This window comes from Girardinichthys multiradiatus, chromosome 14 (assembly GCF_021462225.1).
Source record: "Girardinichthys multiradiatus isolate DD_20200921_A chromosome 14, DD_fGirMul_XY1, whole genome shotgun sequence".
NCBI lineage: Eukaryota > Metazoa > Chordata > Actinopteri > Cyprinodontiformes > Goodeidae > Girardinichthys > Girardinichthys multiradiatus.
This window is the reverse complement of record NC_061807.1, coordinates 5,508,160-5,534,069: the sequence shown is the minus strand read 5'-3', so window position 1 is coordinate 5,534,069 and position 25,910 is coordinate 5,508,160. Positions and strand designations below refer to the sequence as shown.

At 42.3% G+C, this 25,910-nt stretch overlaps 1 protein-coding gene across 1 annotated transcript in view; it reads left to right on the top strand.

The window, feature by feature from the left end:
* LOC124881320 (advanced glycosylation end product-specific receptor-like) overlaps positions 1–16,456 on the top strand; it is a 51,434-nt gene extending 34,978 nt beyond the window's left edge. Inside the window, exons 7-9 of the mRNA XM_047386884.1 lie at positions 4,644–4,742; positions 7,041–7,127; positions 15,874–16,456. Of these exons, the coding sequence (XP_047242840.1) occupies positions 4,644–4,742; positions 7,041–7,127; positions 15,874–15,914 (227 nt within the window). The 3' untranslated portion in view covers positions 15,915–16,456. The remainder of the gene's footprint in view (positions 1–4,643; positions 4,743–7,040; positions 7,128–15,873) is intronic.
* The last annotated feature ends 9,454 nt before the right edge of the window (positions 16,457–25,910 follow it).

Here is a 25,910-nt window from a genome sequence, read left to right as displayed (position 1 = left end):
GGTAACCCAAAGGTCATACACTGTGAAATGTTTTTAAAAGAATTTCCATCACAATAGTAACATAATCCTCTTGCTGCAGCCAGGTTTCTGTGAGGCAAAATAAATCAATCTGATTATCACAAATCAGGTCACTAACTAGCAAAGTCTTTGAAGAGAGAGATCTTATGTTCAGTAAGCCACACTTAATTGTTTTATTTTTCTTTTTAGTCTGAGTTGTGTTTATTTTTATGAGATTTTTCAGATTTCCTCCTTTTAGATTATTTTTTAATCTATTAAATTTTGGCCGTGGGCGAGACACTGTCTTAATAGGGTAATGGGTGGGTAGCAGTACAGAAGTTGCAGAGAGGAGTGTTAAACTACGACCCTTCTTCCTGGTCTGAACCCTGGGTTGTCAGAGTTTTGGAGAACTAATAAATTCAGCCAGATTCCTAGAAAGAAGAGCTGCTCCATCCCAAGTGCGATGGATGCCGTCTCTCTGGATCAGACCAGGTTTTCCCTAAAATGTTCGCCAGTTATCAATGTAACCCACATCGTTTTCTGGACACCACCTAGACAGCCAGCGGTTGAATGACAGCATGCGGCTAAACATGTCGTTACTGGTCAGATCGGGGAGGGGACCAGAGAAAATTACGGAGTCCGACATTGTTTTGGCAAACTTACACAACGAAGCAACACTAACTTTGGTGACCTCCGATTGACGTAACCGGGTGTCATTACCGCCAGCGTGAATTACAATCTTACTGTATTTACGCTGATCCTTAGCCAGCAGTTTCAGGTAGGATTTGATGTCGCCCGTTCTGGCCCCTGGCAGACATTTGACTATGGTCGCTGGTGTCTCTAATGCCACGTTTCTGACTATGGAGCTGCCAATTACCAGAGTTGGCTTCTCAGCGGGTGTGTCGCTGAGCGGGGAAAATCTGTTAGAAACGCAGACGGGTTGGATGGTGACCTGTGGGCTGGGATCTAGGACTATGCTTTCTACGTACCGTCACCCAGCCAACCTGAGGACCCGGCTGCGCGGGCTCTGCTGGAGGACTGCTATGGGGAGCTACCCTTGGTGGCTCTGCGCTGGCTAAGGGGCCTCGGCTATCTGCTGGTTTTTCAACAGCGCGGAGCCGGGCCTCCAATTCCGACACCCTCGCCTCCAAAGCTACAAAAATGCTACATTTATTACACGTACCATTATCACTAAAGGAGGCAGAGGAGTAACTGAACATCTGACACAGAGAGCAGGAGAGAGGAGAAGACTCAGAGAGAGAAACAGCAGAACGGGTAGCCATGGTGGAGCTAACGCTAACGCTAAGCTAGCGACCCTTTACTACTTCTAGAAAAACCGTGTAAGACATGGAGAGTCCCCAAACGTTAAAAACAGCAACAGAAAGTTTGTGTTTTAACGTGCTTATGTATTAGAACAGGTCAGAGATATCACATTAGAGAGAAATCAGATCAAACGAGAGAGCTTCACACACCAAACAATCCACCAAGTGCAACAGTGAAAACAGGAAGTGACGAATACACCTTACCACACTGTCCAAAAACAGATGTAAACAAGCAGGTGTAAACAATCCTCCTAAAAGCTGCAGCACAGAGCAGGAAGACAGAGATGATGCAGACAACCAGTGCAGAATCATAACAAGGACTATTTTCATTTGATTTTGTCAAATGTATTGTTGGGAAATTACCTCATTAAATTTTATCTTCATCTGGTCAAATACATCAAAAAAGGAAATATATTTGAAATAATGAAAATGGAGGAATTAAGGCAACAGATTATAAAAAAAGGAATGGTGTTTTAAAACTTAAATGGCTTCAATATTTTCTTAAAAGAAGTCATGAGGTTTAGTTTGCTCTCCCCACTCTGGTATTCAGCAAAGTGGGAGAAATTGAGTTCCTGTTAAAATGTGACTTTGACATCAATAAATTACCTGGGAAATTATCTGCTTCTCACCAAACGGTGTTATTAAACAGTGAAATGACATCTGAACACAATTTCAGCCATATTGAACTTTTTACATAGAAGAAGGTCTGTGTTCATGGACATACTTGGCATAAAGTGAGCAGTATAATCCAGTGAGGAGTAAACAGAACAGCAGAATAAATATGGGAGATGACACAGATGAAAAGACACACTGATAGCATGAACAGGTGGACCGGATGAAGCTGATTACAAAGTGACTGTGGCAGGGAGGAACAACAAGATCATGAATGCCCTGAATTGACATTCAAAGACACAATAAAAAAGACAAATCTTCCAGAACCAACAGAAATAAAATGCACCATAAACAGAAATACAAGAATAAGTAAAAACCACCTGGAGAACACAAACAATGATCAGAGGCAAATTTCAAAACAAAACTCAAATCATGAAAAGATCCCTGAGTGTCAGTGGATTTATCCACAAGAAATGTAACAACAACTTAAGACAACATTTAATAATGTATCGGGTCCAGTAAGAAGAAATGTTAATGAGATTTATAGAAAAAAGGGTGATTAAAAATAATGACAACATTTCTGTTTTACCCTTCTTGAGAAATATAAAGAAGTACATCTCAAAGGTCTAAAGATTTCTCTTTCAAGTAAATTTATTAGACTTAAATTGAATGTGAAAATTCTTATATAACGAACCTACAAACAATACAGTGATATATGCAAAGAATAAATAATTTTTAATTACAACATTATCACTCATCTGCAATTGATCGATTCCTTATTTTTTGTAATGTTTTTTATTATTTATTTTTAAGAGCTTTATAACAAGAATATTGGCATTTTCAAACAGCAAAATACAAAGCACTCATACATCCTAAAGATAACAATAATACAGATTATTATTTCAGATAAACAGATTTTAAACTCAAAACACAAATTCTACTTTTTACTACTTTGTTGTCGGTTGACAACAAAGTAGTAAAAATTAGACTGAATGAAAATAAAAAAGTAACAGATAAAACAAAAAACACAATTAACCAGTAAAACCAGTCTATATTCCTCTGGGTAAAACAATAGACCCTTTAAACCATTGACTGAACTGACACACAGTCATCCTGTCATGGATTGTTAAGGTTGTTTGATCCATATGCAGAGAGGAGCCGAGGAGCATAATGCTGAGTTGAAAATAGTTTTAATTATAAATCTTAAGCCAGACTTCAAACAGCACGTTGCTGAGCAACAGGTAGGTAATGTAGATCCAGGCAGGAAAACACACTAAGAACCAGGTAGCAATCAGAGAAGTTACAGGGTAGACATCAGGGTGAAAATCAGAACGAACCAGTGGCAACCAATGAAAATTAGAGAGGATAAATACTGTGGGAGGTGAAGAATGGACCAATGAACTGAGGAGACTAATCAGGAAGAGAATCAGGAGCTGCTGGTGGAAGGGAGCTGAAGAATACTGGGAGAGAATCACTTATTAACACTGATTAGCAGGAGCGCAGGGAGGTAACAGAAAACATCTAAATGAACTGAAGCAACTCACTAAAGAACATTAACAAGCGGGAACCAGGTCTACAAGTCAAATATAAACTAACACATCTAACCATGGAAGCAACAACCAACCTTAACAACAGAATGAATCTCATAAATAAACTGAAATAAAGCAACTGCAGAACATGGCAGTGAAGATAAGTAACAAAACTCAAAAACCCCGAATAGAAGCAGATCATGACACATCCAATGTATTGAAACACTTCAGAAATATTCAGTAGCAGATGTAACTGGATGACTGCCTAAAACCCTGACAGGAAAACCCACAAGTTTATATTTATTTCATACAAAAAGACTTATGTAGACAGATTTTGTTTATAGGCGATAGGTTATGTTGTCGCAGTCATACAGTTTTATAATTGTCAGACAACTTTATCATTTTATTTTATAAAACATTCTTCCTTATTCAGTCACACACAATCCTACTTGGTCTCGATCAATGTTTCCCTTGATATTCAGACTGGCTCAGAATAAGCAATAAATCATTGAAAGAAGAAATGTCAGAAACATCTGGTTGGGACGTGTTGTCCAGCGAAACCTGAAGGATCTGGAGAAGATCTTATGGAGGAGTGGTCTAAAATCCCTGCTGCAGTGTGTGCTTGTAGTATATACATTTTACATGACATATACTATAGCACTGGGTTATGAGTTATGGTCACATGACTGTCCCCAGTCTGAATCCAGTCTGGGGACAGACTGACCTTCCAAGCTGACCTTCTCAGTCGTTTCCCCTGGAGACTGATGGACTGATGGAGCCCACTGCTCTGAGAGGAACTACAAGCTCACTGAGAACAGAAGCGGCTCGCTAGTGGAAACATTTACACGTTAATTTTAAACCACAGAACTTTATAAAAACCTTAAAACTTGGTACATTGAACCTCTGGAGAACCTGACAGTGTTGTGTCCTCAGGTTGGGAAATCTTCATTAACTTTTGAAAAGCACAGCTCTAAGCTTTGCATGATTAAAGTCTCCTGCTACGATCACATCTCCTGCTGGTTACACATTAAACAAGCTGCTGATGGGTTTATGTAGCTCCTCCAGTGATAACTGGACCTTTGGTGGTGTGTAAACAGTGGTGATCAAGACTATGCTCATTTCCCTTTGTTTCATCTTTTTAATTGTAAACTAATTAATGTAATACTTATTACTATTGTTGTAGAAAGTGACCAGACTCCAGTCTACTCGGCAGTGAGAACGAAGGATGTCAGCTATGGAGAGATCAACATCAGAACCAAGAAGAAGAAGTCAAAGAGTCCAGGTAAAACTGGTCCTTTACAGCTGCTCTCTCACAGCTTGCTCCTTTTGGAAAGATGCTCTTTTATTGCACTTTCTTCAGTTTTTTCTCAGTTTTTCATACAAAATAAGAATACTTGAAACATGAGAGAATAAAATTGATGTTCCTGCAGTTAAAATGACTGAATATGCCATGCCATCTACACATGTTACAGATGTGAGAAAACAGCAAATGAGACGTGGAAACATCATGAAACAGACTCTCAAAGGTCACAACATAAAGGTTGAGAAGGTCACGAATCTCAGCTGTTTTCTGTTGTGTTGATTGAACTTGATTTCTGTTTCATCCCTGATGTATTTAAGTTCCTGGTTTCTGTTTGTTCCCTGGTGGATTCTTCTGCTGTGTTTCTTTGAGTTTTGTAAGTTCCTCAGTTTGTTTACTGAATATCTCTTGTTCCATCATGCATCTGCTGATGTCCTGTTGCTGCTCCTCAACCAACCCCAAACATGACAGCAGAATCCAGCCAGAGAAAGGACCAAGCAACAGAAGTTGAGATAACTTCTGTTTTAGTACTTCTGACAAGAGGTAGAGAGGAAAATATTCCATGGTGAGGATGTGGTGGAGCAGGGATTGTTTTTCTGGGGCTCAAGGCTGGCGATCCTTCTCCCTGGAAGAAGTCCATGATGCTGCAGCACCTCCCCCTCTCCTCAGAGCAGACCACCATCTTGATGCCAGGGACACCGAAACACACAGCATCTTGCAGGAAGCCTCTGAGCCTGACGCCTCACATTTCTTCCACAAGGGTTGGCAGGGTCCTGAGGGACACGGCCACAGGCTGCTCCCTGGCTCCAGCGTGGGCTTTAAGCAATGGAGCCAACTCATAACTGTGCTGTCGATGGATGACGCTCCTCATTTGGATGTGCATTCAGTGTCTGAGCCAGATGTTCTCTTTGCTTTCCCAAAGCCTGCTTTAAGTTACCTCCGAGCCCCAAGGTCTCCACGCTGCTTGAGAGCACCAGAGCCTGCTCCTCATCTCAAGCTGCTGCTGCCTCGTGCTCCAAGTTCTCTGATGAGAGAGGGAAGGTGGACCAGCAGCATGTTCCTGTTCCTGAGCTCCTCCATGGGTTACCATCTCCAAGGCTCCTGCATCGTCGTCTCCAGCCTCCTAAGCTTTGTTGCCACTGGTGGCCTCCAGAGCTCTGTGCTGCTGTGGGACTTTGAGCACTCAGTTATTTCAGTGTCATTCCTGCTGTATTTAAGTCCATGGTCTCTGTTTGTTCTCTGCTGGATTATTCTGTTACTTTATTACCTGCTTCCTGTGTTTCTTCGAGTTGCAAAACCAGGAACAAGTCTACCTGCAGTCTACCCTTGACCTGGGGTCACTTTGAGTTATTTACAGATCCTGAAAGAGTGGAATCTAAGCTTTCCAATGATGTCAAACTTGTGGAAATGGAAAAACAATTGAAGGAGAAATGACCATTTGAATGTTGGCACTTTAAGGAGAAAACAGGCTTCAAAGTTTTGTTAGAATCACCCTGAAAGCTGGACAAAAGCTGTTAATTTGAATAAATCCAAACATGACAGAATATGCTTGAAGATGAGGAGAAAACCACATTATTAAAGCAGCCGATTCTTAGTCATTGGCTATAATTTAACATTTTGGATTTGACACGTTGGGAAGTGGAGGATGAGGCTGAGGATGATGTTTAATGAGGTCTGGTTACCCAGCCTGAAATGCTGAAGTTGATTAATGAAGAAATCCTTTATCAGGAGTCAAAGGTCACAGCAGTAGCACGTGCTCAGCAGAGCATCTAGCTTATTAGCCAGTCTATCTGAGGTGATGCAGGTGAAGGCTGAGCTGAAATCCAAAAACATCATCATGACCTTTGTGTTAAGGTGAGTTAGAGCTATTTGTTGTTCTGTAGCTTTAGCAATGATATTGTCAGTATGCGTTCCTGAGAGATGAACAAATATAAAAAGAACCGCTTCTTGTTGGTACCAGCAGGCTGAAACCGGTCAGATCTCTCATTGTGGTCGGGTCTGTGTAGCTGTTGTCTCCTTCAAGCGTTGAGAAGCTGTTTAGTTCCTTCTTTGTGATGAGCTGTCAAGAATAAAATAGAGTGGGGAAGTTTGTGGTTTGAGTTTTCAAGTTTTAGATTAATTTCCATTGCTTATATATAGTAGATGGCCAAGAACGTGTTAAAGAAAAAAAACTGTGATAATTTGCACGTGTTCATCAAGTCTTCTTAATAACTGTGTGAAAAATGTTTTCCATTACCCTAATAAGGAAACTTTTAATGCACGTTTGTGTTTATTTTGCAGGAAGTGACCCGTGTGCTGTATACTCAGCTGTTAAGACAAATGATGGTAATTATGGAAAGAATATCATCAGAGAAAACAGGAAAAGAGGTAAAACTGCTATGAATTTATCACTCTTCAAAGAGATAAAATAACTCAGTGACGCCTGGATCTAGAGGATAAAACTCTGTTGTCTTTAACCATAAAGTTATATTATTATTTTTAATAAGCCTATTTGGGGTAAAAATATGTAATATTTGAATTATGTGAAACTTTATTTTTTCTGGAAATGTTCTTTAAATAGTGGTTTAGAACACAAACATGATCAACATCAGAATGGGTTTAATGGGGTCACCAAAACAGCACCTCCAGGCCCAGTTTTAAGGGGGACGGGTTCATTAACACGGCCCTGTTTTGTTCCTGCCCTGCTATCTTACTGGGTCACCTGGTACCGTTGGTGTGGATGTTGGAATGGGGATTACCTTTTCCACTGACTTAGCCGACTCCGCTCCACTCGGTACAGAACCTGCTGTGTTTCCATGGACCCACTGATGGCTGGAGCTTTGATGGCTTGACGCCTCGCCTCCAGCCGTCAGTGTAGTGAGCAGCGCCGCTAGTAACGTTACTGTGTCACATTGAAGTAATCTGCGTGAAGCAATAAAAATAAATTAATAGAAAATAAAAACATAATTGAACAAAATACAGATAATGTTTGTATTATTGTATATGCAAGAATGTGTTTTATACCACTGAGAAAAACACTAAAATCTAAAAACTAAACAAGGTTAAAAAAGATATAAAATCTGCATGTTCAGTTGTGTTCAAAATAATATCAGTCCCAGACTAACTAGACTAACCAGATCAGTCACTGTTCCTGGTAGAAATCACATCACTACATAGCTAATAATTTACCTGTAGGTCTAGTAGAGTCATTCAGAACCAACATTCATTACATGAATCCTGAGTCAGTCTACCTGAATAACTGATTGAAAGAGGTCTGTTCAATATAATAGTGTGGAGTTCAATAACTGAGGTCAGTCATTCTCTGAGGAACCAGGTGTCAAACAGGTGGTTGTTATTTGAGGATGACGCAACACATGTTGAACAGACATTTCAACCTGGAAAGACTCACAAATGAAAGAAACACAGAGATGGCAACTAGAGGAGTTTATTAGCTGATGTTTGTTTTCTTTTGGCGCTCGGACCTCGATAGAAGACATGGATGCTGATAATAAGATGAGCTTCAATAAACATCTCAGGGTTAGAATTAGAGAAGTCTGCCCCCTTGAGGACGAGGCTGAATATAAACAGAATGTTGGTTAGCAGGAAAGATCTGAGATTGATAAGTGAATGGTAGATGTGATGAGATCAGAAAATTAGACGAGAAGATCAAACTGACTGAATGGAAAGATGTTGAGAGCCAGACAACGCATGAGAACGAGTGATTTGAGGCTGAAGGAGTGAAAGGAGATGGATAGAGTTAAACGAGGCGTAGGACAGATGGAATAGGCATGAGAATAATGAATCGATCCTGCCGGGCATAGAGAGGTTGAGTTGTACCTGCCAAGGCGTAGAGAGGGATGGAGTGTGGCGAGCAATGCAAATTAAATATGGACCTTACCTTTGGTGTGTTTGAAATAAAGTTTGAAATGGTCTGGAAGGAACTTATGGTCTGAAAAGGCTAAATCACCAGATGCCACGAATGAATTAGAAGGAGAAGTAATTTCTCTTAGTCCAAGAAAGCCATAGAAGGCAAGGAGGAAGGTGCTGGAGAGAAGAGATTTGAAATAAGTTGAAAAACGGCTGGAGTGGAGGGTCATAAGGAGATTTGTAATTGACCTCCAGGAATGCAATGATTTCAGATGCCTTTGAGGAGAAGTTAATCGTGTGATGAGTGAAAAGCCTCGGAGTGGGCCCAGAAAGATGATCTTGCAAGAAAAATTGATGCCTGTAAATCGATTGTCTCAAACTGGACAGAGTAGCGCCGACCCGGTATGCAGAGAGAAAGTGTGCTTCACGATTATGACGGGAAAATATATAGTTAAGATGTATATCTAAACAGTAAATGGTTCTTTAGGGCCTGGATGATAAGGGAACAAGGTTGGTATAAATGTTCGAATGTGTAAATGAATATTTAGATATTCTACGGAGCAAACAGGTTGCTGTTATATTTTAACTAGTTTCAATATTATAAGCTAAGTAAAGCCACAGACAATTGAAATATTATGTGTTGCATTTATTTTGTTTAATGGTACAGAGAAAATATAGAAGGCGATGGTTACAAATTTAATAAATATATGTGGTAAAACAGGGTAAAAGAACTCAAGGGAAAAATTGTCAACGATAAAAGGAGGTTGTAATAATTTAAGATAAATAATTTATTTATGGTAAATAATAAGGCAAAAAAAGGTTAAAAGCAGCATGTTGTTAGAGTTATTAAAGGTATTTATGTTCTGTATATTATTAGCTCTTATGATGTGTTCACATGCAAGGCTCTGTCAACAAAGGATGGTGAACCGTCCGTTTGAAAGACCATCTTTTCGACCGAGACTAGAGACCGTAAAAACTGAAACGAGTCCGTATTTGAATGAGGAAACAGTAGAGAAGAGAGAATAAAGTGATACATTTTACCTTAGAGACGAGCCAGGATGAGCGTTGTGATGGTGAATGTCAGTGGGAGAGGCCAAAGAGCAGGTTGAACGTCGGCGGAGCGGAGAAGAGGAAGTGCTGACGTGGCAGAATAAGAGGTGAACTCCCAGAGACGCTGAGTAATGGATGATATGGAGTGCTGGAGAGAATCCATGGACGAGATGAATGAAGCTGGAAGATTGTGGGATGGCCAGAGTAGAAGAAGACGTCGAAGCCTCTGTGAGGCTTAGCAGGAGGATTGGAGGAGTTGTTAGGGCACTTTTCACTTGCCCGGAGCTGAGACGAGGGAAAAGGGACCGTCAAGGCAGGAGGCCAAGTGAACAGTCATACGAGCGGGAGAGGAGGAAGGAGGGCGAGGATCTGTCATGAAACAGTGCGAGGAACTGACTAAGTCGCCAGAGTCATAGCTGGGCATGAAGCGGCTGATCATTGAAGCTCAGCTGAAGAGCAGAAGATTCTGCGAATGAAGGTCTTTTAAAGCGAAGCCTGGAGGGATGATTGGCTGAAGAGGAATGTGGATCAGGAGCTGATTGGTTGGAGCAGAGAACGTGGTGGAGTAGTTAGACAGAGCTGGAAGTGAAGGTGAGATTTCCAAGTTGAACTCCATTTTTCTTTTAAAACCTGACAACTATGGGTTGTTCCAGGCATTATTAAAAAGAACGTCATACTTTGATTAGGACATTAATTGGAGAGGAGATAATATATAAAGTGGAGAAAATGCAACGCTGCTAAAATGGTCTTTAATGGTTTAAAATGGAAGCAAAACCAGACAGACGTGGAGGAAAATGAAAGATTATCATTGGAATGGATAAAAAAATAGATCAGCCAACAGTGAGTGCTGTGACATTTATGATTAGAAGACCTGTGTGAAGTTAATCTATCAGCAAGAAGCCCCTGAAAAGTTAAAGAGAAGATGTGCTGAAGAGGATACAGTTTACCAGAGAATACATCATCTGACCTAAAGAGAAATGGAGAAACAATTTGTGGACGGATGAAAGTAAAATTGTTCTTTTTGGGTCCAAGAACCTCAGACAGTTGATCAGACGACCCCCAAACACTGAATTATAGCCACAGTCCACTCTGAAGACAGTGAAGCACAGTGGTTGCAGCATCATGATGTGGGATTTCTCTTACTATGGTGTTGGACCAGTTTATCACATACAACCGTGGATTGGTTTGCATATATCAAAATACTTACAGAGGTCATGTTGCCTTATGAAGAAGAAGAAATGGGAGCTTGAACAAGATAACGAACCCAAACACACCAGCAAGCGAGCAGGATCTTGGTTCCGTACCAACAAAACCAAAGTTCTGGAGTGGCCAACCCAATCCCTGGACCTCAGTTCCATTAAAAACCTGTGAGGTGAAATAAAAAATGCAAGATCAAGAAATAATGAAAGGAATTGTAGAAAGTTGTGTAAGGATTATGATTATTGATTAATATTTATCAAAATCTATATTTAGAAATTGATTCAGAAAAATAATTGTTCTTAACCAAAATTATTATTATTATCAGAGATGTACTCTGGTGTTGTGATTAAGGGCTCAGAGCTCTTAATAATGATCAATTATTTAATTACCATTAATAATTGATCATTATTAACTAAAATCACGCTGAATGTCACTGTTTATAAACTGTTCCACCGACTGGTGGAGAACGCTAACCTTATCTTGACAGATAAATCAGTCTTGGACAAAATAAACACAAAGCACAGTGACTTTCAGAGTCCAACAGCAGTCAAAGTTTCAATAAGACATTTCATGCAAATACAATTAGAACACATTGGACTACAATAAATGGCGATTCTAAATTGCCCTAAAATCCTACTCTAACGTGCCCAAGCTATTTCTATCGTGCTAACAGAAATCAAGCAGAAATTTTCTCTAGAGCAGCGAGAAAAGGGAAGGAAAGAACAAGGGGACAAGAGTTGTAACGAGTCTGTAACAAACTCGAGATGTCGGCTTCTCCTTAAAAAGGGGAAAAATATGACGGGCCGTCAGCAGTTGACTGGAGCAAAAATAAAGAGGAACATTTTGTCTTCTTTGGAAATCCTCCGTGGGTTTACTTGAGTTGCGTGTCACGTTCATGCCTTCGATCGGTTCGGTAAACCTACTGGTCTGAAGCTTTTAGCTCATTGAGCTTCTCATGAGTTTGACCCGTGAGGAGAATGAATGAAACTCATATGTGAGTTTCTGCTCTCCAATGATGCACGCCTCCGATGTGTGGTAACCGATTCCCGGTTTCCTGCAGGAGAAAAACCAAAGGCAGAGCATCTTCTTATATAGCTCGCTGTGACATCAGGGCTGCGACGCCCACTTCATGGTTTGATTTAGAATATAATGTGCATAGAAATTAAAACTATTCTCATTAAAACTATTCTAAGGATGTAGAGCTTTTCTCACATTTTGTTTAATTAAACAAACTGCTGTTAGTTTGAACACAACTGTACAGTGTGGGATAAATATGAAATCAGCTACTGTAGAGAAGTAAAACCAAAGTGAGTTATCTTCGTTCGTTCGTCGTCTTCCGCTTATCCAGGACCGGGTCGCGGGGGCAGCAGACTCAGCAGAGACGCCCAGACGTCCCTCTCTCCAGACACCTCCTCCAGTTCCTCCAGGGGGAGCCCAAGGCGTTCCCAGGCCAGCCGAGAGACATAGTCCCTCCAGCGTGTCCTGGGCCGTCCCCTGGGCCTCCTCCCGGTGGGAAGTGCCTGGAACACCTCCCGAGGAAGGCGTCCAGGAGGCATCCGGTATAGATGCCCGAGCCACCTCAACTGGCTCCTCTCAATGTGGAGGAGCAGCGGCTCTACTCCGAGCTCCTCCCGGATGGCCGAGCTCCTCACCCTATTTCTAAGGGAGTGCCCGGCCACCCTACGGAGGAAGCTCATTTCAGCCGCTTGTATCCGTGATCTCGTTCTTTCGGTCATGACCCAAAGTTCATGGCCATAGGTGAGGGTAGGAACGTAGACCGACCAGTAAATTGAGAGCTTTGCTTTTCGGCTCAGCTCTCTCTTCACCACAATGGACCGGCACAGCGCCCCCATTACTGGCAGCTGCACCGATCCGTCTGTCGATCTCCCGCTCCATTCTTCCCTCACTCGTGAACAAGACCCCGAGATACTTAAACTCCTCCACTTGAGGCAGGAACTCCCCTCCAACCTGAAGAGGACAAGCCACCATTTTCCGGTCGAGTACCATGGCCTCGGACTTGGAGGAGCTGATCCTCATCCCAGCCGCTTCACACTCGGCTGCGAACCGCCACAGCGCATGCTGTAGGTCTTGGCTAGAGGGGGCCAGCAGGACCACGTCATCCGCAAAAAGAAGAGACGAAATCCACTGGTCCCCAAACCAGACCCCCTCCGGCCCTTGGCTGCGTCTAGAAATCCTGTCCATAAAAGTTATGAACAGGACCGGCGACAAAGGGCAGCCCTGCCGGAGTCCAACATGCACTGGGAACAGGTCCGACTTAGTGCCGGCAATGCGGACCAAACTCCTGCTCCGCTCGTACAGGGACCGGATGGCCCCTAATAAAGGGCCCCCGATTCCATACTCCTGGAGCACCCCCCACAGGGCATCACGAGGGACACAGTCGAATGCCTTCTCCAGGTCCACAAAACACATGTGAACCGGTTGGGCAAACTCCCATGAACCCTCGAGCACCCTGTAGAGGGTATAGAGCTGGTCCAGTGTTCCACGGCTGGGACGAAAACCACACTGTTCCTCCTGAAGCCGAGGTTCGACTATCGGTCGGACTCTCCTCTCCAATACCCTGGCGTAGGCCTTACCAGGGCGGCTGAGGAGTGTGATCCCCCTGTAGTTGGAACACACCCTCCGGTCCCCCTTCTTATAAAGGGGGACCACCACCCCAGTCTGCCAGTCCAGAGGCACTGTCCCCGACCGCCACGCAATGTTGAAGAGGCGTGTCAACCATGACAGCCCTACAACATCCAGAGACTTGAGGTACTCAGGGCGGATCTCATCCACCCCCGAAGCCTTGCCACCGCGGAGCTTTTTAACCACCTCGGTGACTTCAGCCTGGGTGATGAAAGAGTCCAACCCCGAGTCCCCAGCCTCTGTTTCCACCACGGAATGCGTGATGGCAGGATTGAGGAGATCCTCGAAGTACTCCTTCCACCGCCCGATAATGTCCTCAGTCGAGGTCAGCAGTCTCCTGCCCCCACTATAAACAGTGTTGGCAAAGCACTGCTTCCCCCTCCTGAGGCGCCGGACGGATTGCCAGAATCACTTTGAGGCCAACCGGTAGTCCTTCTCCATGGCCTCACCGAACTCTTCCCAGGCCCGAGTTTTTGCCTCTGCCACAGCCCGGGCCGCAGCACGCTTGGCCTCACGGTACCCGTCAGCCGCCTCAGGAGTCCCACAAGCCAACCACAGCCGATAGGACTCCTTCTTCAGCTTAACAGCATCCCTTACTGCCGGTGTCCACCACCGGGTTCTGGGATTGCCGCCACGACAGGCACCGCAGACCTTACGGCCGCAGCTATGGGCAGCAGCATCGACAATAGATGCAGAGAACATGGTCCACTCGGACTCTATGTCTCCAACATCCCCCGGGATCTGGTCGAAGCTCTCCCGGAGGTGGGAGTTGAATACATCCCTGGCCGAGGGCTCCGCCAGGCATTCCCAGCAGACTCTCACTATGCGCTTGGGCCTGCCGAGTCTGTCCGGCTTTCTCCTCCTCCAGCGGATCCAACTCACCACCAGGTGATGATCAGTGGACAGCTCAGCCCCTCTCTTCACCCGTGTGTCCAAAACATGTGGCCGAAGGTCAGATGATACGACAACAAAGTCGATCATCGACCTCCTGCCTAGGATGTCCTGGTGCCAAGTCCACTGATGGACACCCTTATGTTTGAACATGGTGTTCATTATGGACAATCCGTGACTAGCACAGAAGTCCAATAACAAAACACCACTCGGATTCAGATCGGGGAGGCCATTCCTCCCGATCACGCCTCTCCAGATGTCACTGTCGTTCCCCATGTGGGCGTTGAAGTCCCCCAGCAGAATAATGGAGTCCCCGGGAGGGGCACTATCCAGCACCCCCGACAGGGACGCCAAGAAGGCAGGGTACTCTGCACTACCACTCGGCCCGTAGGCTGAAATGATAGTCAGAGACCTCCAACCCGAAGGCGCAGGGATACGACCCTCTCATCCACTGGGGTAAACCCCAACACGAGACGGCCGAGCTGGGGGGCAACAAGCAAACCCACACCAGCCCGCCGCCTCTCCCCGTGGGCCACTCCAGAGTAGAAGAGAGTCCAACCCCTCTCAAGGAGATGGGTTCCAGAGCCCACGCTGTGCGTGGAGGCGAGCCCGACTATTTCTAGTCAATATCTCTCGACCTCCCGCACAAGCTCAGACTCCTTCCCCCCCAGCGAGGTGACATTCCACGTCCCTAGAGCCAGCCTAAGCATCCGGGCATCGGGCTGTCTCCACCTTCGTCCGCCACCCAATCCTCTTTGCACCGGTCCCTCACGGTTCCCCCTGCAGGTGGTGGGCCCACTGGAGTTATCTTAGTTAAGTTAATTTAAAAAAGGATTTGAAAAATGTAATAGATTGAATATTCCAAATACTGGGGAGGAGAAACCTCCAGAGAAAGAGCTGAAGAACCGACCACTCTGGTCCAGTGAGGTGATTTGAGGATGAGGTTGATATGAAAACTCTGGCTGGAATACAAATCTGCATCAGTTCTCTGATGTATGGAGAAGCAAGAGTCTGGAAGATGTTAGAAGAAGGATTTTAACACTTATGATGTTTGGCTGGGAGCCAATGGAGCTGCAGCAGACTGGACTGATGTAATTAGTGGAGGAGACTCTGAAGATGATAGTACAGATCTGGGGTGGACAACTCCAGTCCTCGAGGGCCGGTGTCCTGCAACCTTTAGATGTATCCTTGGTCCAATATACCTGAATCAAATGGCTGAATTACCTCCTCAGTATCCAGTCAAGTTCTACAGAGGCCTGGTAATGAGCCGTACCTTTGATTCAGGAGTGTTGGACCAAGGACACATCTAAAGGTTGCAGGACCTTCGAGGACTGGAGCTGGCCATCACTGGTACAGATTCATGCTGCTTTTGTGTTGAAGGATAAAATGTTTTGTGCAAAAATTATATATATATATATATAAATATATATATACATTTTGTTTCCTGCAGCTTTGATAATTTTGTTTAAATTGTTGTTTTCAGAACCCTTACCAGACCCAGATGATGTCTATTCTTCACTGTAGTCTGGATGATGTCCACCAGCCTGCTCTCACCTCGTTCCCCCAGAATCAAACATCAGTTTACATCTAAAGATTTTTTTGTGAATGTTTGTGTGTCATACTTTTTTATTTTTAAATGCCAGCAAGGTTCTATTCAGAACTTTCTAATCAACAACATTAAATATGTCCAAGTAGTTTTATTGCTACATAAAGTGACATGAATGTATTTCCATGGTACAAAGAGACTTTCTTTGCTGTCAGTAAATTCATGGATTGTTTTTTTTTTTTTAAACTTGTAGTAAATGTTTCATGCAGCAGCAGATTAGTTACAGAGTTTTTTCTTTTTGTTTTTACATGTGGTTCTGGAGGCTTGAACAGTTAGAGGTAGAAAATATAACTTCCTGTTCTAAACCGATGCAAAATTTTCTTCAGAAAAGCTCCAAGAAACTGAGCCACTGAGTGACAGAAACTGTTAAACCAGAGCTGTTACATTTATGTTTCATTTATGTTTTTATTCATATATGCTTTCATAATCATGCTAACAAATGAAGAGATATTATTCAGGGCATATTGTGGAGTTTAATCATTATAATTTGGTTAGAAATGTATCAACTTACACTAAAATATTTCAACTTCAACAAGAATCTTTTATTCTTTTCCAGGCAAAAAGGTTTTAACAGAGTTTACTGTAAGGCACAAATAGACGTACAAATAGATGCAAAGTCATTTATATACATGTGAGATTTCCTCTTTTTGTCTTTGCTGTATTGACTCAGAAAACAGGAAGTTTAGTTACAGAAAGCAGTTAACTGCCTTTGTTTCTGTTTTTTTTTCTTTTCATTTTGTGTTTTTTGCTCTTAAAACCCAAGCTTTGCATTTTTAATGTCTTCAGCTTTTAAGGGTTTTAGGGCGACAATAAATATAATAACCAAACACATTAAACACAGATTATATTTTAGAAAAAATAATGTCCACAAAAATCAACACTCAGTCTGACTTTCCTCCAAACACAATCAAGACACCATCGTGTAAAAACATGTAAATCTCTTATTTCCAGCTTAAACAACGTGTTCAACAATTTTCATGGTTATTAATACACAAATAAATAAACATGGAAAAAATATCTTCTGACTTAACTAAATTAGCAGTTTTGCATGGTAGAGTGTTAACCTGTAGATGTAGAGACGAACTGTGTTAACATGTTTGTTTTTAATGCAGTGTCTTCTGAAGGGTCAAAGGTCATGTGCATTTAGTGTTGGTTTTCAGCTTTGCTGCTTTCTCCAGATTCTCTAAATCTTCTGATGATATTATGAACTGTAGATGATGAAATCCCTAAATTTCTTGCTGTTGTACGTTGAGAAACATTCTTAAAATGTTGGACTATTTGCTCACTCAGCTGTTCACAAAGTGCTGAACCTCACTGAGCCTTTCAGAGATGCTCCTTTCATAGCCAATCAGGAAACTCACCTGTTTCCAGTTAACCTGTTCACCTGTTGAAGGATCCAAACTGGTGTTTTTGGAGCAATGTTCAACTTTCCCAGTCGTTGTTCCCAGCTTTTTGGAATGTGCTGCGAGAATCAAATTCAAAGTGAGAGAATATTTGGAAAGAAACAAAGTATTTAATTCAAGTCAAGTTTATTTATGTAGCGCTTTTCAGCAACATGGCATCAAGGCGCTGTACATACGGAAAAACATTACAATGATACAGAAAGTCAAACTACAAAGGTAATTAAATAAAATAAAGAGAATAGAATGATGGATTAGAAAATGAAAGAACAATTGGACTGAAAACGTAACTAATGTTTAGACGGCCCAGTCAAAGGCCACTCTAAACAAATAAGTTTTTTATCTTGATTTAAAGCAACTTAGGGTTTTGGCGCTTTTCCAGTTTTCTGGGAGTTTATTCCAGATTAGTGGAGCATAAGAACTAAAAGCTGCTTCTCCATGTTTGGTTCTGGTTCTGGTTCTGCAGAGTAGATTTGAGCCAGAAGACCTGAGAGGTCTGGGTGGTTGATCCACTGACAACAAGTCTGTAATGTATTTTGGTGCTAAGCCATTCAGTGATTAATAGACTAACAGAAGTATTTTAAAGTCTATTCTCTGAGCTATAGGGAGCCAGTGTAGGGACTTTAGAACCGGGCCGATGTGCTCCACTTTCTTAGTTCTAGTGAGGACGCGGGCAGCAGCGTTCTGGATCAACTGCAGCTGTCTGATCCACTTTTTAGGCAGACCTGTGAAGACACTGTTGCAGTAATCAATTCTACTAAAGATGAACGCATTAATTAGTTTTTCAAGGTCCTGCTGAGACATTAGTCCTTTAATCCTGGAGATGTTCTTTAGGTGATAGAAGGCTGACCTTGTTACTGTCTTTATGTTCCTCTGAAGGTTCAGGTCTGAGTCCATCACTACACCCAGGTTTCCAGCCTGACTGGTGGTTTCTAGCTGTATTAACTGAAGCTGTGTGCTAACTTTTAAACGCTCTTCCTTTGGTCTTTGTAGTGTCTTTAATTGTGTATTGGTTGAACATATTCAGTTTTTATTTATGATTTACAAAACGTGTGGGTCTTGTATTTAACTTCTCTTTTTTTCTTAGCATTTAATCATAAGAATTATTAATCTTTTCATTTTTTCTTTCATCATTTAATCATCAAAAGTAATAATATTTTATCATTTATGCGTAAAAAGTATTTTATAGATGTTTCAGTAAGAGTAGAGTAAAGCCATAAAATGGGTGAATATTAGGAGTGTTGGTATAATAACTAACAGTTAAAGTCTGGCCTGAGAAGGATGTGTTTGATAAGTGTTAAGGTACCTTGATTGATAATGAACAACGTTGGAGATAACTGCAGAATAAGGGCTTTTTTAAAAATGATTTTGATGAGTTAAATGATGATATTGTTGGTAACATTTTAAATGAATTCTGTGAGTTAAATAAAGATGTTGTTGGACACCTTTTAAAGTTAAGGACAGGATGTGATGCAGAGCTGAGGGGCTGAGTGAAAAAGGGAAGTTTCTTTGAGCGAACAAAATGTCGCTGAATACAAAAGAGGAAGTTAAATGGGTGAGAAGGAGAGAGGTTTACAAAGATAGAGAAAAATGAAACAGCCGGCCACATGGTCTGCCAGATAAGGGGAGAAAGCGGTTAGCAGGATGAAAAAACAGAAGTAGAAAGTTCCAGTAAACGGTCGGTCCTTCTCAAAATATTAGCATATTGTGATAAAGTTCATTATTTTCCATAATGTCATGATGAAAATTTAACATTCATATATTATAGATTCATTGCACACTAACTGAAATATTTCAGGTCTTTTATTGTCTTAATACGGATGATTTTGGCATACAGCTCATGAAAACCCAAAATTCCTATCTCACAAAATTAGCATATTTCATCCGACCAATAAAAGAAAAGTGTTTTTAATACAAAAAACGTCAACATTCAAATAATCATGTACAGTTATGCACTCAATACTTGGTCGGGAATCCTTTGGCAGAAATGACTGCTTCAATGCGGCGTGGCATGGAGGCAATCAGCCTGTGGCACTGCTGAGGTCTTATGGAGGCCCATGATGCTTCGATAGCGGCCTTTAGCTCATCCAGAGTGTTGGGTCTTGAGTCTCTCAACGTTCTCTTCACAATATCCCACAGATTCTCTATGGGGTTCAGGTCAGGAGAGTTGGCAGGCCAATTGAGCACAGTGATACCATGGTCAGTAAACCATTTACCAGTGGTTTTGGCACTGTGAGCAGGTGCCAGGTCGTGCTGAAAAATGAAATCTTCATCTCCATAAAGCTTTTCAGCAGATGGAAGCATGAAGTGCTCCAAAATCTCCTGATAGCTAGCTGCATTGACCCTGCCCTTGATAAAACACAGTGGACCAACACCAGCAGCTGACACGGCACCCCAGACCATCACTGACTGTGGGTACTTGACACTGGACTTCTGGCATTTTGGCATTTCCTTCTCCCCAGTCTTCCTCCAGACTCTGGCACTTTGATTTCCGAATGACATGCAGAATTTGATTTAATCTGAAAAAAGTACTTTGGACCACTGAGCAACAGTCCAGTGCTGCTTCTCTGTAGCCCAGGTCAGGCGCTTCTGCCGCTGTTTCTGGTTCAAAAGTGGCTTGACCTGGGAAATGCGGCGCCTGTAGCCCATTTCCTGCACACGCCTGTGCACGGTGGCTCTGGATGTTTCTACTCCAGACTCAGTCCACTGCTTCCGCAGGTCCCCCAAGGTCTGGAATCGGCCCTTCTCCACAATCTTCCTCAGGGTCCGGTCACCTCTTATCGTTGTGCAGCGTTTTCTGCCACACTTTTTCCTTCCCACAGACTTCCCACTGAGGTGCCTTGATACAGCACTCTGGGAACAGCCTATTCGTTCAGAAATGTCTTTCTGTGTCTTACCCTCTTGCTTGATGGTGTCAATAGTGGCCTTCTGGACAGCAGTCAGGTCGGCAGTCTTACCCATGATTGGGGTTTTGAGTGATGAACCAGGCTGGGAGTTTTAAAGGCCTTAGGAATCTTTTGCAGGTGTTTAGAGTTAACTCGTTGATTCAGATGATTAGGTTCATAGCTCGTTTAGAGACCCTTTTAATGATATGCTAATTTTGTGAGATAGGAATTTTGGGTTTTCATGAGCTGTATGCCAAAATCATCCGTATTAAGACAATAAAAGACCTGAAATATTTCAGTTAGTGTGCAATGAATCTAAAATATATGAATGTTAAATTTTCATCATGACATTATGGAAAATAATGAACTTTATTACAATATGCTAATATTTTGAGAAGGACCTGTATAGGCGTAGCCCTTTAAGGCTATCGCTAGCGGGTTTATCCCTTCCTGAGCAGCCCAGCACTGAAAACTTTAGTCCACGCCCACCTGCTGTGTGGGCCCCACCCCGGTCCACATAAATTACGGTGAGACCAGGCCAACGGCTCCCAAATAGCTTTTTCTTCAGCCATTCAGGGACCAGTGAGGCCCAGAGTTTAAGAGTTTAAAGGGCTGCGCCTAAACTCATAGAATCTGGGGTTACAGTACAGAACCAACGTTCTATTTTGTATAGGCTTCGCCCTTTAAGGCTGTCGCTAGTGGGTTAAAGACGAAGCAGGATGTAGTCTATACCTCACTGGGTCCATCCAGACCACAACCTAAAGCATCTGCTTGCATAAAATGAAACCAAAGTCATCCTTCTGAATGCCTATTTACGCACTCCAAGCGTTCTGTGCCCCCCCTCCAACCTCTTTTGTTTTTCTTCAGACCTACAATCCTCAAGACGGAGAAGAGGGGAAATCAACCAAAGTAATTTCGTTCATTTTCCCTATTAAAAAGGATAGATTTAGAGGTCTGGCCAGGGTGAGGTATAGTTGAAGGTGTTTTGATGTGTTGTGAAAGTGTTGCTGAGTCGGAGCAAGCCGTATTTTCATGTTTCTGTCCGGCTGATCCCAAATCAGCCAGGAGTTCAAGTTAGACTTTTAAGAAAGTTTCATTCGAAGCAGCTGGGCCTCGTGGCCTGACCACTCCTTTGTCCCAGTTTTATTACTGGAGTTTGTCCACTGAGTTCCCGCCTCAGAGTTTTATGATTGTTTGTTTGAGATTTGGGGCTTTTTAGCTGCTAGTGGCTAAAGGGGCACGACCCCAACGTTCTACCAGCTGATCGTCGCTATCCAGACATCTGCACACCAGGAGAGCTCTTTCCAAGTAAACCCAGAACGCACATTTTGTCCATAAAACGGCTGGTTTGATCTTCATAGACATTCAATGTGCATATATTTTCTTTTATTATTATTGTTAGGCAGTCATTTTACTCCCTTTTTGTAGAATAATGCTTGTTTAGTAAAGTGCAGCTTGTTAGACTTTGATGGTTTCAATAAATGTCACATATATAAGGAGAATCGTTTGAGTTTATTCTGTGCAAGAGTGATTTATCGGTCCAAAATAAGGTCGAAGATCCTCCACCATTCGGTGGAGCAGCTGATTAAACGGTGACATTAACGTGGTTTTGGTTAATGATTATCAATTATTAATGATCATTTAATAAAAGTGCTTTGAGCCCATAATCACAACACCAGAGTGCATCTCTGATTTATATTCGTGAGAAATTATTTTTGGTTTAAGAAGTAATTTTTTCCTGAATAATGATTTTTAATTAGAATTTTGATAAAAATAAATTGATCAATAATCATAATCCTAACACATAAAATGGGTGAATATTAGGAGTGTTGGTATAATAACTAACAGTTAAAGTCTGGCCTGAGAAGGATGTGTTTGATAAGTGTTAAGGTACCTTGATCAATAATGAACAACGTTGGAGATAACTGCAGAATAAGGGCTTTTTATAAAATGATTTTGATGAGTTAAATGATGATATTGTTGGTAACATTTTAAATGAATTTTGTGAGTTAAATAAAGATGTTGGACACCTTTAAAGTTAAGGACAGGATGTGATGCTGAGCTGTCTTGTGGATCGTCTTGTGGAAAGACAGGAAGTGGAATCTGCTTTAATATAAACAAAGGTTGGTGCTCAGATGTTACACTGCTTTACAAGACATGTAGTCCTCAGATTGGGTCGTTCTTCAGAAACTGTAAACCAGTTCGGTCCTTGAAGCAGCCAGTTACAGGTTCGACTCCCAGCCCAGGTGACCTTTGCTGCATTTCCACTCCTCTCTCTCTCATCCATTTCCTGTCAACTTACTACTGAAAAAATAAAGGCCAGTTGTGTCGCAAAAAAAACATTAGAAAGAAATAAAAAAATGGACTGAAGAGTAAAAGCTGACGCTACAGAACAGCTTTAGCTGCACAGATTGGATGGTTTTTGAAGCCTCAGCCTCTGATTTCAACCAGTTTACTGATGTAGTGACTTCATACACCAGCTTCTGTGTGTCTGGTTCTGACGCCTCCCTCTACTTTCTTCCTCTCCTACAACTGTCCACACAGTCCCATCCTTTTCTATCTCCTCCTCCTTCCCAGGTCTGCCCTCATCTGGAAAACACAGAATAGATTGTTGTTCCTGGGCTATTATATCTATGACTTAACTTATTGTTTATCTCTTTTTCCATCATCAGTATCTTGATCTCTAGTTTCTCTGCTGCCAGTGAGTTGGTTTGCTGGGTTTATAGCTGGGCACTAGGCTCGTCTCCCTGTCTCTGAACCTGCGCTGATTGTGACACCGTTGCTGTAGTTTATATATTATTAGTTTACTAATCTGTAAACTATAGCCTAAAATGATAAAATCGTTACATAGGCTAGTCTTTTACTACCTTGAAATAATGCGTCACAACCTCCTGCTAAGGGGACGACTCGTGTTTTTTAGCTGGGAGAGGCTCACTCTCTGACCCGCTGTCACTGGAACTGAATGCTGACCTTTTGACCTCAGAATCCCTCTCAACCCCACAATCACAATCATGTAATTTTTGAAGCATTTCCAATGCCTCTTGAGCAGAAAACATCCTTCTAGAAGCCATTTGTAGGACGTCAACAATCTCCTTCTCAGACTGCGTTCTAGAGTGGTGGTTGCTAGGCAACGCTCCCGCGTATACTCAGCCGCGGGAAAAAAATATCAGTGTAAATAATAGGGCCGTCAAAATAACGGTTGTGGAAGTTAGAGGTAGAAATACTTAAATCTTTTATTTACTTTGTTATTTTTTTAAAATAGAGACACAGGTTTAGAAAAAGTCAGGATGCCAGGAAGATCAGAGTTTTAATAAACCAGAGTTATGGCATGTTAAACTTTCAAAACCGTCAAATTGACAGCTCTGGGAGTTCTAGTGTTAAAACGGCGCCATGCGTCTGGCAGGTTGTGCGATTCCCAGTCCATTTGTGGGGTTGGAATGCCAAAAGCCTCCGTCCTCGTCTTTCTTTAATCCTCTTGTTTTCTCTGTGTGAGTCCGCAAATTATTCTGACACCATGTTGTGTCTGCCCTCCGTATAAAAATCACCAGTTTTCATTGAGGTAGACAAGCTGTTACCTTTATTTTATCTCTCTGAGTTCACACCGGATGTGTACACACTCACGTATATCTTAACTGCATCCCGTACGGCCTTTTTTTTTAACATTTGAAAATAAGAGACTCAGACCAATAACCAAACATTACACACCCTAAGACAAATGCGGTGACTGCAGTTCAGTCTATTTCCCCGGATGCGCCAATTTTCTTACTGGGGGATGGGGGATTTCAACCATGTGACGCTCAAGAAGTCCCTGCCGAACTTTATGTATGTTTATGTATGTTTCCTGTCCTACCAGGGGGGATAAGACACTGGACCTTTGCTATGGGACCATTAAAGACGGGTATAAATCCCTTCTTCTTCCTCCGCTTGGTCTATTGGATCATAACTGTGTGCACCTATTTCCTACCTACCAGACTGTCCTGAAAAGTGGGGTCAAAGGAAGTTAAAGTGTGGACAGAGGACTCTATACAATGTCTCCAAGAGTGTTTTGAGTGCACTTATTGGAACATTTTAAAGATATCTGTGTCAATCTTGACGAATTTGATCTGTGCTGCTCATATGCTGTTTCATGTAGAGATATGATCATTCCTGTGAAAAGGGTCAAAATGTACCCAATCAACAGACCTTGGGTTTCGAGGTCATTTATTAATGCTCTGAATAAAAAGAAGCAGGCTTTCAGGCAGGGGGAGTTGAATGCTCAGAAGAAAGCAAATCTAGAGCTAAGAGCTGTAATTCTGAACTCAAAGAGAGCTTATTAAACCAAATTGGAGGAGAACATGGCCGAGAATAAGCTGGGCTCTGTCTGATCTACGATGAAGACTATGGTAGGTCATCAAAACCAACAAAATAATAGCCATATCCCTGTTGAGAGCTTTAATTCCAATTTTGTATTGGCCTGTGCTTTTAACTCTTTTTACAACCGTTTTAACTCGGGGAACTTCAATTCTGACATCATGAGACTGAAGGAGGAACTGTCGGAAGCTCAGCATTCTGGTCTAGGGATATTATATATATTATAATTATATCTGGTCCAGATATTGAAAGGGCTTTTCACAGAACTCGGGTCAACTAGTGCCCTGGTCCTGACAGAATCTGTGGACGCCTGTTAAAAACATGTGCTGTGGAACTCAGCCCAATTTTTTATTTTATTTTAACACCTCTTTAAGAGAACAAGCTGTACCTAGAGTGTGGAAAGATGCCACAGTGTCCCTGTTCCAAAATGAATCAACCCAAAGTCCCTTAATGATTTTAGACCGGTTGCTCTTACTTCAGTCGTAATGAAAACATTTGAAAAACCTCTGAGAGCAGAAGTTCTTAGGTGCACAGAGAGGCTGATTGATCCCTTACAATTGGCATACAGGCCGCACTGGGTGGTTGAAGGTGCCACTGTCACCTTACTAAATCTGGTTTTGAGTCACCTGGAGGGGAACAAAGCTCCTGCCAGGTTTTTATTTGTGGATTTTATTTCAGTTTTTAACACCATTCAGCCCCATGTTTTAGTCAGCCGCCTCTTAAATGATTTTAATCTGAGTAAGAATCGTGTGAAGTGGATCCTCAGCTTTTTAACTGACAGGACACAGAGAACTAGGGTTAATGGAGTGTTGTCGGACCCTTTCTGCAGTTCCACTGGGTCACCACAAGGGTGTGTCCTGTCACCGTTGCTTTTTACCCTGTACACCAGCATGATGCAGAGCCAATATGAGAACAGGTTGATTGTGAAATATGCAGATGACTCTGTGATTGTGAGCTTGCTTCAGGAAGGGGAAACCAGCCATGGGCCAATTGTGCAGGATTTTGTGAAGTGGTGTGAGGAGTCTTTTCTGTTGATGAATGTAAAGAAAACCAAAGACATGGTAATCGATTTTAGGAGAAACTGCCACTGTTTTGACCCTGTCTCCATTCAGGGGGAGACTGTGGAACAGGTGACCCAGTATAAATACCTGGGCACATTTCTTGACTCTGGGTTGAATTTTAAGGCCAACTTTGTGGCAGTCTGTAAAAGGGGACACCAGCACCTGCACTGTCTCAGAAAACTGACTGCTTTCAATGTTGATAAGACTCTTATGAACTT